At 37.9% G+C, this 14,615-nt stretch overlaps 1 protein-coding gene across 3 annotated transcripts in view; it reads right to left on the bottom strand.

Annotated features, from left to right (window-relative positions):
* RPF2 (ribosome production factor 2 homolog) overlaps nt 1–14,615 on the bottom strand; it is a 59,225-nt gene that overhangs the window by 3,774 nt on the left and 40,836 nt on the right. For all 3 annotated transcript variants that reach the window (XM_023727672.1, XM_004372468.2, XM_023727673.1), the window contains one exon: nt 5,411–5,513. In XM_023727672.1, the coding sequence (XP_023583440.1) occupies nt 5,411–5,513 (103 nt within the window). The remainder of the gene's footprint in view (nt 1–5,410; nt 5,514–14,615) is intronic.

The raw sequence follows: 14,615 nt of genomic DNA, 5'->3' as shown, positions 1-14,615 counted from the left end.
GGTGGAGGGAGAGAGAGAAGAGACAATGCAAATCCTTTCTGTGAGTAATACCACAAGAACAGCTGAAGACCCAAAGATTATACTCAATTTGTTACAGTAGCCAGGTCTCCACAAGGAAAAAGGGTTGACTGAACAATAATGTTTATAAAAGATAAGCCTTTTTACACAAAAGCTAGGGTGTGGGACAGGCAGCAGGTAACACAAGAGAAGAAAGAACCAAAGAGGAAAACACAGTAAGGAATATGCAGGAGAGCAACAAACACCAGGGAGCAGAAAGAGTGTGCAAAAGCCATGTGCAGCTCTTTGAGCCTGAAGTGTGTCACCTGCAGCTGGGCCAGCCACCAGTCCATCATGGAGGTGCGCTTACTGGCTGCAGCAGAGTGATAATAACAGATAACGCTGTAGCAGATACAATAATTTATACCCACTTGAACAAGCCCCCTTCTCAAAAAAAAAATCAGCCTAGGATATGTAAAGAGCAGACGTGTTAAAACAACAACAAAACAATGGTAGTTTTTTTAAAAAATAAATATGAAATGTTAGTATGGGGCTTGAAGGGGGAAAGCACAAGGAAAAGGACAGCCTAAATGAAAGCCCTAGGCCACACTCTTCACAGTGGATCCAGAAGAAGAGATCAGAGAGAATGCCTGTCGTGGGGGAAAATTTTTTTAGAAGCTAAAATTGGCTCATACCAGAACATCTTCCCTAAAACCTAATTCAAAGACCCATATAGGGGCAGTGACCACTTTTCTCTGCTGTATCACACATACTTCTGCATTTGCATCTACATTTTCAGTACCTCCAAATAACTGATATTTGTAATGATACACGCACATATGTCATCAAGATACAGGATACAGTGTAGTAAAATAATCAGGGAAATTATATGTAAAATTTCAACAAAAAAGATCTTCCACCACCTGAAGTGCTAATTTTCAGCTAAGTAGAAAACTTGTCGACCAGAACAGCTTATTCCACGCCTGATGGATTCATATCACCCAAGCACCACTGTACACAGTGCAACAACTAAAACTAAGAGCTTGGCTGCTAACCAAAACGGTGGTGGTTCAAACCCACCAAGCAGCTCCGAGGGAGAAAGACGTGGCTATCTGCTTCTGTAGAAATTACAGCAAAAAAAAAACCCTATAGGGCAGTTCTACTCAGTCATATAAGGTTGCTGTAAGTAGAGTCAACTAGACCGCACCCAACAGCACACAACAACAACACATGTAACTACCTATGTTGCTATTTTATTGAATAAGTTACAGTGTCACGCTATCCATGCAGATGACATTATTTTAACCATTTCATTAAGTATGCTCACTGGCATATCAAATCGATAGAAATAAAATTTTCACCAGTTTTCATTTCTCTGCATATAGTTTCTGGTAAGAGGCCTATAATCCTTTCCCTTTATTAAAATTTTAACAGTGAAATCTAAAATATTAAGATATAATTTTTATTATAGGTTTAAAATATATCAAATAATACTTAATCATATGATGGATCTCTCTTTCTCCACCCCTCAAACACATTTAAAAAAAAAAACTGCTTCTCTTTCTTCATGTTGGAATCCAACAACTTCAAACAGTACCTATAGGCCAAGAGGTTTCTCTGAGTTCAGTATCTGAAATACACTGAGTTTTCCTTTGTGAAATTACGATTCCATCCTTCATGGTAATGGGGATTTGCTATTCTCTAATGATAAATTTCTCAATTGTTAAGTTCTTTAAAAAATAACCTAATCTGCTGATTACTAGTTCTACAGAGGCAATGTATTTTTTTTAAAACATACTCAATGATCAGTTTTAATTCACCAATTTTCTCCATGGAAATAGGAAATTATAGACTTGGGGGATCATGTGCAGCAAAATGAAGGGACTATTAGATATTCAGTCATAAAAAAAAATAACTAGAAGTAAAACCATTTCCTTCACCCTCATTCCATCACACACACTGCACTTTTTCCCTTTTGAAAGACAGTCATTTCCATCCCAGGCCTTCATGTCTCCAGTCAAACAATGCCAAGAATTTTTACACCATCTGCCTAATCTCTATCTCAGATCCTAACCTCAAGGTTTTTTGTTTTCCTTTTCCTGTAAATTCTAAATCAAAAGTGACATTCAGTTCCGCAAGACTGTATGGTGCAAGATGCAGGGATACAAACACAAACAGAACCCAGTTCCTACCCTCTCAGATGGGCTCTGGCTGTTAGACATGCTAAGAGGCAATTTCTATATATACATATTTGTATAACTTGTCTAATTCTTGAAAAAGATTGGTATTACTACTCTTGTTCAAAATGTAACTTCCTGTTTTTTTCCCCTCCCATACCCTTCTCTTCAGCTGACATTCTGTTTTCATTACTTAAACTCCTTGCCTATAACATTGTTTGCTTTTAAAGGTACATTTATCACTTCCTGTTATTGTGTATTTATCCCCGTAAAACCTAACCAATACTAGAGCAAAGATGTATGTAGCAGTTACTAAAGATTTTCTGTTTCACAGTAATGGCTCTGACTGTGGTCAGACCTTACAGTGAATACAATACTCCAAGGAATACAAATGGTCACTCAGATAAGAGAAATTAATTATTATAGGATGTGCAGGAAGAGATCAATAACTCTTATCATTTACTCCCCCAGAAGGTCAGGTCAAAGTTATATTAATATAATTTCATGTTCAGAGGTTCTTTCAGTCAAGAAGCTCAAAACCATCTTATAAGCCTTATTAATCTTCACAAATAATATGTGCGAATATTATGCATTACCACTTATAGATAAACTGCTTAAGGGCTAAGCTGCTGCAGTGGTCAAGAAAGCAAGGACACGACAATGCACCACTAAGAGTGCCTGGGATGCTGCTTTAATTCAGATACTCTTCTCTGGCATGTTTCCATCTGTGATGATTAAGGCTGTGTGTCAACTTGGCTGGGCCATGATTCTAAGTGGTTTGGCAGTTATATAATAATGTAATTTGGCAGTAATGTAATGATATAGTTATCCTCCATTTTGTGATATGATATAATCACCTCCATGATGTGATCTGATGTGATCAGACAATCAGTTATTAGGGGAGTTTTGGGGAGAGGGGCCCTGCATCCAATACATATGGATGTTCTGGTAAAGCCTGCTGGCTGGCTTTTGCTCGCTCTGTATCCTGCATCTGGCTCCTCATCATATGACCTCCACATCTTGGGTCTTGAGCCAGTAGCCTGCCATACTGTCTGCCGATTTTGGGATTCGTCAGCCTCTATGGCCCATGAGCCAGCAGCCTGCTGCCTGACCTGCTGATCTTGGGTTCGTCAGGCCTTGCAGCTATGCGAGTCAGGAGAAGGCTCGAGCCTAAGGTCTAACCCACAGACTTGGGACTTGCCAGCTTGTACAACCGTGTGAGCCTTTTCCTTGAGATAAATCTTCACAGGTTTTGCTTCTCTAGAGAACCATCTATATGTGGATTTCTTCCATAAAGTAGAACTATCAACTCATAGATCTCAGATTTCAGAGGGAGGCGATGACCTATATGGGATTGCTACACTCTGCAGAGGAAGAAACGGGGGCCCTGAGAAGTAGTGACCTGCCCACGTCATGTGGCTGAGCTGAGAGCGAGGTCACTAGGCTTGGAGGTGATGCTCACTTCCTGCATCCTCTTCTTCATCCCCTGCCCCTCCTAAGCATGGCACAGCCCCAGAATACTAAGCTGAGCCACATGTTCAGTGATATTCTTCCACAGCAGCTCGCTCTCAATCATGCTGCCCATTTCCTATTTCAAATCAATAACAAGTATTACAGGGTACATATGGAACACCTGTGTAAACTTTTTACACTAGGATCTCTGGTGTTAAAAATTCAAACCTTTTTTTTTCATTATGGGGGAGGCTATGCTAAGCTAATGGTGATTCCAGAAATCATATTCTTCTTAAAGTAAGTGGATGGGGTGGATATATGTAGTTACAATGCTGATTTACCCTGTTTCTGAAGTCTGATTTGCTCATTTTCTGCCCATTTTGCTTTATTCTCTTTGGATTTACTTCTTTCTTTACAAATAAATCTTTCTTTACACTAAATTTAAGTTCTATTATAAGCAAATACTTTCTTTGAAAATGTTCAACATGAAAGAATTTTAGGCTATTCTTAATTATTCATTTCTCAAAGACCTTTATCTTTCTATCTCCTTTGTATCCTCAAAAGTCTCTATGTTTAACAGTTTTCTGAAAGAATGTTTTTACATTAGTGATTTTTCATCTTTGATTTCTTGTTCTCATTTATAGTATAATATGTCTTGCAAGCACCCAAATCAAGTGTATTCAAATAACATTTAAGAAGCTCTCAACCTCAACTATCTAAAAATGATTTGAAATCCCTAATTATCATGCAATCATTTGTGTATTTACTGCATTTTGCCTTTTATTTTTTTTAATGAAAGGAAAATATAGAAAAACAGAAGTGGTAGTACTAATGATATGTTAAAAAGAAATAAATTATCTCTGACTCAATACAGTTGAGACAAAGATGGAAATCATTCATTGCCAAAATAGGTGAATATTTGTTTAGTTTCAACTGGAGGTTCACTGGACATAAGCTGGTCCTCCATGTATTCCATTGTGAAGGTGACCAAAAAAAAAAAAATTTAAAGCCATGTAAGAAACGCTGAAGTCCACAAATGCTACACAAACAAGGAGTGCTGTACAGACCACACTGCAAATACTGAGCTAGCAGGCTGCACCGCCACACCACAGCTCAAAACGCACGTCAAAGTCTGAATTCATTGTACAAAGAAAGGCATTCTGTGGAAGTCAAGTATTCTCTAAGAAAGTGTGGGCTGTATCAGCCCGTGCCAATACTTTGTTTTTAAAAAGGAAAAAAAGTATTAAGCTTAGCTCAAAAAAAAAAAAAAAAAACAAGAAAAAACAAAACACAACTCTGCTTGCTAGGATTTATAGCATAGAGGAAATACACGGTAGAGGAACTAGTCTGGAGACAGAGGATAAAATGAGTCCAGCCACTACATCTTCTTGTTCCCTTCAGATTCCATTTTTCAGACCCAGGGTTTTGAGATTTCCTTGGGTTGGCCTAAGACAAGCAGCTTAGTGCTACAGATCTAGTCAGGAAAAATAAGGAGTTACCACATAAAGCTACAAGAAGCCGGGACTGAATTAGTGTTCTAAGCTCAGACAGAGTGTAGCATTAGATGCTCTGGGTATGGGTTAACAGGGGGATGACCTTCAGAGGTGTGGGTTAACAGGGGGATGACCAAATTGAGGCTCAGCAGAGAGCTGCTGCCACTGCTATTCTGCAAACTCTCCAAACTTTTGGCTGGACACCAAGTCCAGGTTTGAGCACTACAAAACAGTCACACTAAAATACCAACCCTGAGGATTTACAAAAGCATGCTAAACAGATGGACTTACTTATAGCTTCGAAAGTGAATCTTCCCATTCAGTGCAGTGAAGTGCAGAACATACTCTAAACCAGCCAGGCGGATATTTGATACTGTAGGGCCTCTGAAGAAATCTAAAAGCACATATTTTGTTAAAGGAAAAAGACCAAAACACTTTTAAAATTCAGTTATAAAGTGCTACATCTAATGCTGCTTTATTCTAATACTTAGCTAAAACTTACCTAAGATAGGTAGCACAAAAAATGATCCCTGAAAAATGTCTGAAGCCTCCCCTCCCCGCCACTTCTACTATCTAATCTTATGACTTTATTTCTCTGTTTAGTTCACTGAGCCAAATAATTGTTCAGTTTTGAAGCTGTTCTCCCTCTAAGCCAATGCTACCATAGGAACACATCATATTTGTCATATTCATAGAAAATTTCTATAAAAATGGCTATTCAAACTTTGCCTATTAAAATAAAGGCTAATAACCAAACTAGCCTTTGTTTTATGGAGGAGGCCTATAAAATTCTAACAAGAAATCTCAACTATGTGAGCAAAGCAGAACAGACTTTATAAAGTGTTAAAGCCAGAAAAGAACCTTTGAGATCAGTTAGTAGGGTGTTCAACCAGCGTGTGGCAATCATACCACTCATTGGCAACACCAATGAATGATTTTCGATGACCATGGACGAATATAACTTATCATGTACGTGTTTATTTTATTGTGTACTGTTTTCCATTTAGGGCAGGGACATAAAGTTTCCTTTTAAGAAGAGGAGAGTCAGGCATTGCTTTCTTGGTAGTATGAGGTTCCCATGTCTCTCTGCTCACTTCTCTCTTTTATATCTCAAAAGAGATTGGCTTAAAACACAATCTAATCTTATAGATCCCATCAACATAATTGCCAATAATCCATCTTATTAACATCATAGTGATAGCATTTGCAACACATAGGAAAATCACATGAGATGATAAAACGGTGGACAATTACACAATACTGGGAATCACAGCCTAGCCAAATTGATACACATATTTTAGGGGGACACAAGTCAACCCATAAAAAATAAAATAAAAAGAGCAGAGTCAATTTAAAGAAAAATCTCCAGTGAACAACAGTATATGGATACAATGTGGACTTGGCTAAAGTCATAAAAGTAAGTGGTACATGAATGAAAGAAATTTAGAAAACAGAAATCAAGACTGATGCCCTTGCTGTACAGTTGAGAAAACTGAACCCCAAAGGGAAGCTAAATGGAAATACATGAATAACATTTAGCTAATAAAATTACCTCCAACTTAATTACTTAAGAAGAGCTGTCCCAAGCTAGGTGAGGTGGTAAAAGGGAAATCTCATTCTTGTCCCAATCTGATTTTCTTTTCCTCTTTCCATTAGCCCATACATAATACAGAAATTATCTCCATGTGTATAGCTACATACATCCTTTATTGTTTGCTTTTCCTTTCTTTTTTTATTTTTGATTTTTATTGTGGTAAAACATATATAACAAAACATTTGCCATTTTAACCATTTTTAAGTGTACAATTCAGTGACATTATATTCAGCATGCTGTGCAATCATCAGTATCCATTCCCAAATGTTTTTCATCTTAAGGCCCTCTTAAGCAGTAACTCCCTATTCCCCACCACCACCCCCAAGACCCTGGTAACTACTACTAAATTTTTGTCTGAATGCATTTGCCTATTCTAGATATTTCACATAAATGAGATCATACAATATTTGTCCTTTTGTGACCAACTTAACAATGTTTTCAAGGTTCACCCATGCCATCACATACATAAGAAATTCATTTTTCTTTATGGCTGAATAATATTTCATTGTATATACATACTACCTCTTGTTCATCTATTCATCTCTTGATGGACACTTGGGTTGTTTCCACCTTTTGGCCATTGTGAATAATGATGCAATGAACACTGGCTATCATGGATTGAATTATGTCCCCCAAAAAATGTGTGTATCAATTTGTCTGGGCCATGATTCCCAGTACTGTGTGGTTATCTTCCATTAAGTGATTGTAACTTTATGTTAAACAGGATTAGGGTGGGATTGTAAAATCCTTATTAAGGTCACATCCCTCATCCAATGTAAAGGGAGCTTCCCTGGGGTATGGCTGTACCACCTTTTATCTTACAAGAAATAAAAGGAAAGGGAAGCAAGCAGAGTTGGGGACCTCATACCACCAAGAAAGCAGTGCTGGGAGCAGAGCACGTCCTTTGGACCCGAGGTTCCTGTGCTGAGCTGCTCCCAGACCAAGGGAAGACTCATGACAAGGACCTTCCTCCAGAGCCGACAGAGAGAGAAAGCCTTCCCCTGGAGCTGACACCCTGAATTTGGACTTGTGGCCTACTGGATTGTGAGAGAATAAACTTCTCTTTGTTAAAGCCATCCACTTGTGCTATTTCTGTTATAGCAGCACTAGATGACTAAAACATTGGTGTACTCGTATCTGTTTGTGTCCCTACTTTCAATTCTTTGGGATATATACCTAGGAGTAGAATTGTTGAGTCATATGTAATTCTACGTTTAACTTTTAGAGGAAGTGTCAGACTATTTTCCATAGCTGCTTTTCCTATCTCATGGTTAACTAAAGAAAATCACAACTAAAAGAAAATCACATTAGTATGTGTATGAAATAGATACAGTGTGTGTGCACATGGATACTCACCCTTCCCTACTGCCCCAAAACAAAACCCCCTCAGGGACATTTTTACAAAACAACTTTGTACTTTTTCAAGGTATTTTGACCTAATTATCATAATTAATGAAGAGCTTTCCAATGATTTGCCAAAACCTAACTCTTAGCTAAGTTGGTAAAGTCTCACTCATTGCTGTGGCAGCATAACTGAACTCAGAGTAGTTCTGGGGAAGAAGACATGTGTATTCTGGTTTGCTCTGACATCACTATTATAATGCAAAACTTTCCAGGCATGTAGGCTTTCTCCATTAGCTTTTAAGAATGAAATGAAGGGACAAAGTTTTAAGAACAACATGAGCATATGGAAAAGTATTCTTTACCAGATTAAATTTTCCAAGATAATGAATATAAAAGAACTTTCCGCCTATACCCAGTAGTACTTAACAGTCATCCTGTTATGCCAACATTTTCCCTTAACCACCAAACTGAAATTTCAATAAAGTTCACAAAGCATCAAGATAACACAAACATATGCGATGAAAAGGGTTTGGGGAATAGGGAATAGCCGACCTAATTGGCATAAATGGCAGTACTTAACAGTTCAAAAATAAATATGTCTAATAGCATGATATCTTCTGAGGTTAGAAAAGTACACAGTATCACTTACACATAAAGACTGTTGGCAAGAATTCATTCACTTAACAAATATGTACTAGAGCACCCATTATGCACAAAGCACTGTGCCTGGTGTGATGAGTGATATAAAGATAAACGACACACAGCCTCTCTCTACCAAGGACCCCACATTCTCAAAAGAAACAAATACAAACTTATTTAAGGTGGCAAATTAAGAGGAGAGCAGTATAAGGTAAGCGCTCTGGAAGTTCTGAGGAGGGAGAGATCATTGTTTGTTGAGCAAGTTTTTGTGGAAGTAGGGCTTGCTTGCACATGTAGGATTTTGACAGACAGTAATGAAGGAAGAGCAAGCATCTTAGGCTAATGCAGACAAAGAGATATAAGTAAACACATGAGGATAAAGTTTATAGTATATTCAGGAATGGAAAACGGTTTGGTTTGACGCAGGAATAAGGTACATAAGTATAAGATGGGAAAAGTAGGTTGGAGCTAAATGAGGAATTAAGGCTTTATTTGATGAATAGTGGAGAGCCATAAAATATTTTGTGTTAGTCTATGTATAAGAAATAATTAAAGTGGGATACAAACGAAATTGGGAGCCAAATCAGAAGAGAATTCATGGGTTAGATGAAAATAAAATATGACTCTGATGTCTGAGAGTAAGTGACTGCCATCTACAGAAATAAGGAAGAATGGGATAGAAGCCTGGCTGGGAAAGTGGAGAAAAATGTCAGGTAAGTTTTATTCATACTTTTTTGAAGTCCCAAAGGAAAATTCAAGTAAGAATGTCCAGTAGGCACCAGGCAGTTAAAGATATGGAGCTCTAGAAAGACATCCAGGTTAGAGAGTCATAAAAGAATGATTAGAACAGTGGTTAAGCAGATGGGCTTTGTAAAAAAGACACATGTGAAGGGCTACTCTATGTAACAACAAAAGACTGAAAACAACTCAAATATCCATCAGTAGAGAACTGCTGGATTAAACTATGAACGTTTATACAATTAAGTACTTTACAGCTGTAAAAAGAAATAGAGAATATGTCTTATATACCACTATGGAGTGATCAAAAGGATACACTTAAAGTGTAAAAAGCCAGGTGGAAAAAGTGTGCACAGTATGCTACCATTTAAGGGAGGAATGCAAATTATATACATTTGCTAATTAATAGAATACCACATTTTTATGCAAATAGCATGCACCTTTTAGCCAGCTGCTTCCTCCCCGAGAGATATTTTACTAACGTTGCTATAAAATAAAATTAGCATAAAGCACTTATGCAAATACTTCAAGGGGGAAGGGAGCGGCTGGCAAACAAAAGTAGAAGGTACATGTTATGTGCATAAAAATGCAATAAACAAAAAAATGTGTATTAAAGATTAAAAGTTATCTATGAAAGGAGAAAGAGAACAGAGTGTAAGGCACAGGAGTAGATACCTTATTTTGTAGATTTGACTTTGGAAATACATTATTATTTTACACTAGTATACAACAAAATTAAGTTTAAAAAGTAATCTCCTCCCCACAAAAAATTCCATTTACAATAGCATCAAAACACATAAAACACTTAGGAATAAATCTAACAAAAGGTATGTTACAGAACACTGCTAAGAGAAATTTTAAAAGACCTAAATAAATGAAGAGAAACACTATGTTCATGGATTCGAAGACGCAATATTATTGAAGAAGACAATTCTCCCCAAATTGATATAGACCGAATGCAATCAAAATTAAAATTCTAGCACGCTTTTTTGATAGAAATTGACAAGCTAATTTCAAAACGTATATGGAAATGCAAAGCACCAAGAAAGAAAATTTTTTAAAGAACAAAGCTGGATGACTTACTCAATCTGACTTTAACCCTTACTATAAAGCTATAGTAAGCAGGACAGTTTGGTATTGGTGAAGAGATGTAGATCAGTGGAACAGAACAAGGAACTGAGAAACAGATCCACACATAAACGGTCAACTCATTTTCAACAAAGGTGCCACTGCAAGTCAGTGATGGAAAGGAAAGTCGCTCTAACAAATGGTGCTAGAACTGGAATCCATGTGGGGAAGAAGATGAACATTGACCCTTAACTCATATCATATACAAAAATTAATTCTAAATGCACCATAAGCTTAAATTAAATGTAAAACCTAAAAGTAAAAAACTTCCAGAAGGAAATACAAGAGAAAAGTAACTACAACCTTGGGACAGGCAAAGGTTTCTTAGACAAAACACAGGAAGCACTTACCATCAGAGAAAAAAATGGGTAAAACTGACTTCATTCATAATTTAAAAAATCAAAAACTTCTGCTCTTTGAAAAACACAATTAAAACAAAAAAAGCAAGTCAGATGGGGAGAAAACATTCACAGAATATGTATATTAGACAAAGAGACAAAGGACTTATACATAAACCATATATATATATATATACACATATATATATATAGTAAGAAACAATCCAATTTAAAAAAAACAAGGAAAGATTTCAATAGATACTTCACAAAAGATATATTAATGGCCAATTAGTGCATGAAAAGATGCTCAACAGTATTCATCATCAGAAAACGCAAAGTAAAACTACATGACACCACTATACATCCATTAAAATGGCTAAAATTAGAAAGAACGGTATACCAAGTACTAACAAGGATGTGGAGCAAATGAAACTCTCATACACTGCTGGTGGTGATGTAAAATGGCACACTTTGGAAAATAGTTTGACAATTGTCTTAAAAAGTTAAATATACACTATTTAAATGACCCAACCATTCCACTCCTAGGTATTTACCCAAAATAAATGAAAATATATGTCCTCACAAAGACCTGTACATAAATCTTCACAGAAGCTTTATTTTTAATAGCCAAAAGCTGGAATCAACCTAAATATCCAACAACAGACGAATGGATAAACAAATTGTGGGATATCTCTTAAATGAAATACTGCTTGGCACTTTAAAGGAACAAACTATTGATATATGCACCAACATGGAAGAATCTCGAAACATTTACACTGAATGAAAGAAATCAAATCCAAAAAGTTCATACTCTATGATTGTTATTTATCTAAAATTCTAGAAAATGCAAACTATTCTACAGTGACATAAAGCAGATCAATGTTTGCCTGGGATAGGAAAAAAAGATGGATTGAAAACGGACACAGATAAACTTCTGGGGGTGATGGAAAAGTTCTGTATCTTGATTACAGTGGTGTTTTCGCAGGTGTCTGCATATGTCAGGATCCACCAAATTTTAAAACTTTAAAAATATGTACTGATTATGGTAAATTATACCATAAATGAATAAGGAAGAAGGAAGAAAAACAGATGCATATGAATTATGGTGCTGGTGAAGAATATTCAATATACCATGGAATGCCAGAAGAACGAACAACTCTGTCTTGGAAGAATTACAGCCAGAATCCTCTTTAGAAGCGAAGATGGCGAGATTTTGTCTCATGTACTTTGGACATTTTATCAACAGGGACCAGTCCCTGGAGAAAGACATCATGCTTGATAAAGTAGAGGGTCATCAAAAGAGAGGTGACCTGGACTTCCAGGACACATGGCGCTATACTCAGAAGCACCACACCATCTCTCCACAGCAAAGATCAGAAAAACTAAGTCAAACAAAGTCACACGTCAATCCTGAAACCTAACCATCAAATGAAGAGATAAAGAACTCAGCCAAGCACCTAATGGAATAAGAAACTGACCCAGAACAGAGAACGAGGAGAAATATATGCAGAGGTCCCCTATCAGCTACCACAGCACAGATTCCACATCTTCGACTCCTATCGGAGATCAGCGAACGGGGGTATGAGAAAGCAGCTTCACGAAGCTTCCAGCAGGAAAGAGAACAACCGGACACCAGCGATATACACTTTCCCACCCCCCACCCTTCTTCCCCCACTTAGCTTCCTCTGCTTCCTGTAACCACAGTCTCTTGACCGGGAAGCACCAGCTTCACCCTGGTGTCGCTTGGATTCCACTCGCCCGCACTGGCCGGCTCCCTGAGTGCCTTTTGTTGGCTGCTGGTGTTACTTTTTTCTGCTTCATTAGATTTCTTCCTTACCTCACCACCTTACCTCACCTCTTCTCACCACCTCCCCCTCCTTTCTCTCAAATACCTGGCTCCATGTGCCACCTTTGCTTCTTCCTGAAAGGCTGCGAAACACCGCTCGACTGTGAAACTGCTTCCCAGCCCATGCCGCCACGCTGGTGGGATGCCCAGGGCTTTTTGCTCTGACATGTTCTGTTTTGATTTGTTTGTTTGTTTTCTTTTTCTTTTCTCAGCTTGGGAGCCCCTTCTAGCGGGGCAGTACCACGCGGCTTGGAGGCTACTCCCTTACTCTGCGCAGACGCACAGGGACATCCCTGGGGGCATTTCTCTTTCTTTTTTTTTTGGTTTTGGTTTTTTTCTGTTTCTTTGTTTTCTTTCCTCTTATTCCCTTTCTGTCTTTCTTCATTTCCAGTTTCTCGATTTATTCATTTTTTTCTTTTACCCTTTTTCTTTTTTTTTTTTTCATTTTTGTCTTTCCCCATTTCTCAGTCTCTCATCTCTCCACTCCAATAGCAAGCTCTCTTAGTACTCTTTTTTGTTTATTTTTGGCTTCTGTTCCTCTCTCCTCTCTCTCCTCTTTCCCATACCCATCTTAGCTCCACACATCACAATCTACCCCCTCTTTCCTGCCTACCTGCACCATGCACTGAATCATCACACTCCCAAGCAACACAGGCACGGCCTACTGGAACCTACCCTGCACTGATTCCCGGTCCACACTGTCAGCCCTGGTACGTGCCACAAACAATCCATCTAAGCAACTCCCCTTCAGCTGGACGTGCCGTGCTGTACCATACCTGAGTGACTGACCTTGCCCATTGGAGAAGGAGGTGAAAAGTATCGTGCCCACAGACGAGCAAACAACAAAGAATGCACAGCCCGCCTGCTCAGACATAACCAAATAAAACAAAAAAGCAGGATGAAACAAACACATCTACAATCAATAAACAAGGAGAATAGCCACTGAATGCCCCGAAGACAGCAAACAATATCAAAACATTTTCAAAAACAGGATAGGATGGTTCCAGTAGGCATCCAAAATAAAACACCAGATGACTTTACAGTAGAAGAAAAAGCACTAGACCTAACTGATAGGGAATTCAAATCTCTAGTATTCAGAATTATTCAAGAGTTGAAGCAAAAAGCAGACAAAAATGGGGAAAAAACAGACAAATTCATGGAAAAGGCAGACAAAAAAATGGAAGAATTCAAGAAAATAATACAGGAACAAGATGCTAAAATAAATTCACAAGTAGAAATCATACAAAAACAATTAGAAATCCAAAAGATAAACAAGATTTCAGAAATGGACAGTTATTAGAAGGGCTGAGAAGCAGATCTGAAATGACGGGAGACAGGATCAGTGAAACTGAAGACAAACGCATAGATACAACTCTGTTTGAGGACAAATCAGAAAAATGAACGAAGAAAAATGAAGAAACCCTGAGAATTATGTGGGATACAATCAAAAGCAAAAATCTGTGAGTGATCAGAGTTCCAGAACAGGGGGAGAAAACAGAAAACACATAGAGGATCATTGAAGAATTGCTGACAGAAAACTTTCCCAGTATCATCAAAGATGAAAAGCTGACCATCCAAGAAGCTCCATGAACCCCATATAGGGTAGACCCCAAAAGAAAATCACCAAGGCATATCATAATCACACTTGCTAAAACTAAAGACAAACAAAGAATCCTGAGGGCAGCTCGAGAAAAATAAAAAGTCACATACAGAGGAGAAACAGTAAGACTAAGCTCGGATTATTCGGCAGAAACCACGCAGGCAAGAAGGCAACGGGATGACATATATAAAACCTCGGAAGAAAAAAACTGCCAGCCGAGAATAATATATCCTGCAAAACTCTCATTCAAATATGATGGTGAAATTAGG

Source organism: Trichechus manatus, unplaced genomic scaffold, assembly GCF_000243295.1.
Source record: "Trichechus manatus latirostris isolate Lorelei unplaced genomic scaffold, TriManLat1.0 scaffold00017, whole genome shotgun sequence".
Lineage (NCBI taxonomy): Eukaryota > Metazoa > Chordata > Mammalia > Sirenia > Trichechidae > Trichechus > Trichechus manatus.
The sequence above is the reverse complement of the archived record's forward strand: the minus strand, read 5'-3'. Positions and strand labels throughout refer to the sequence as shown.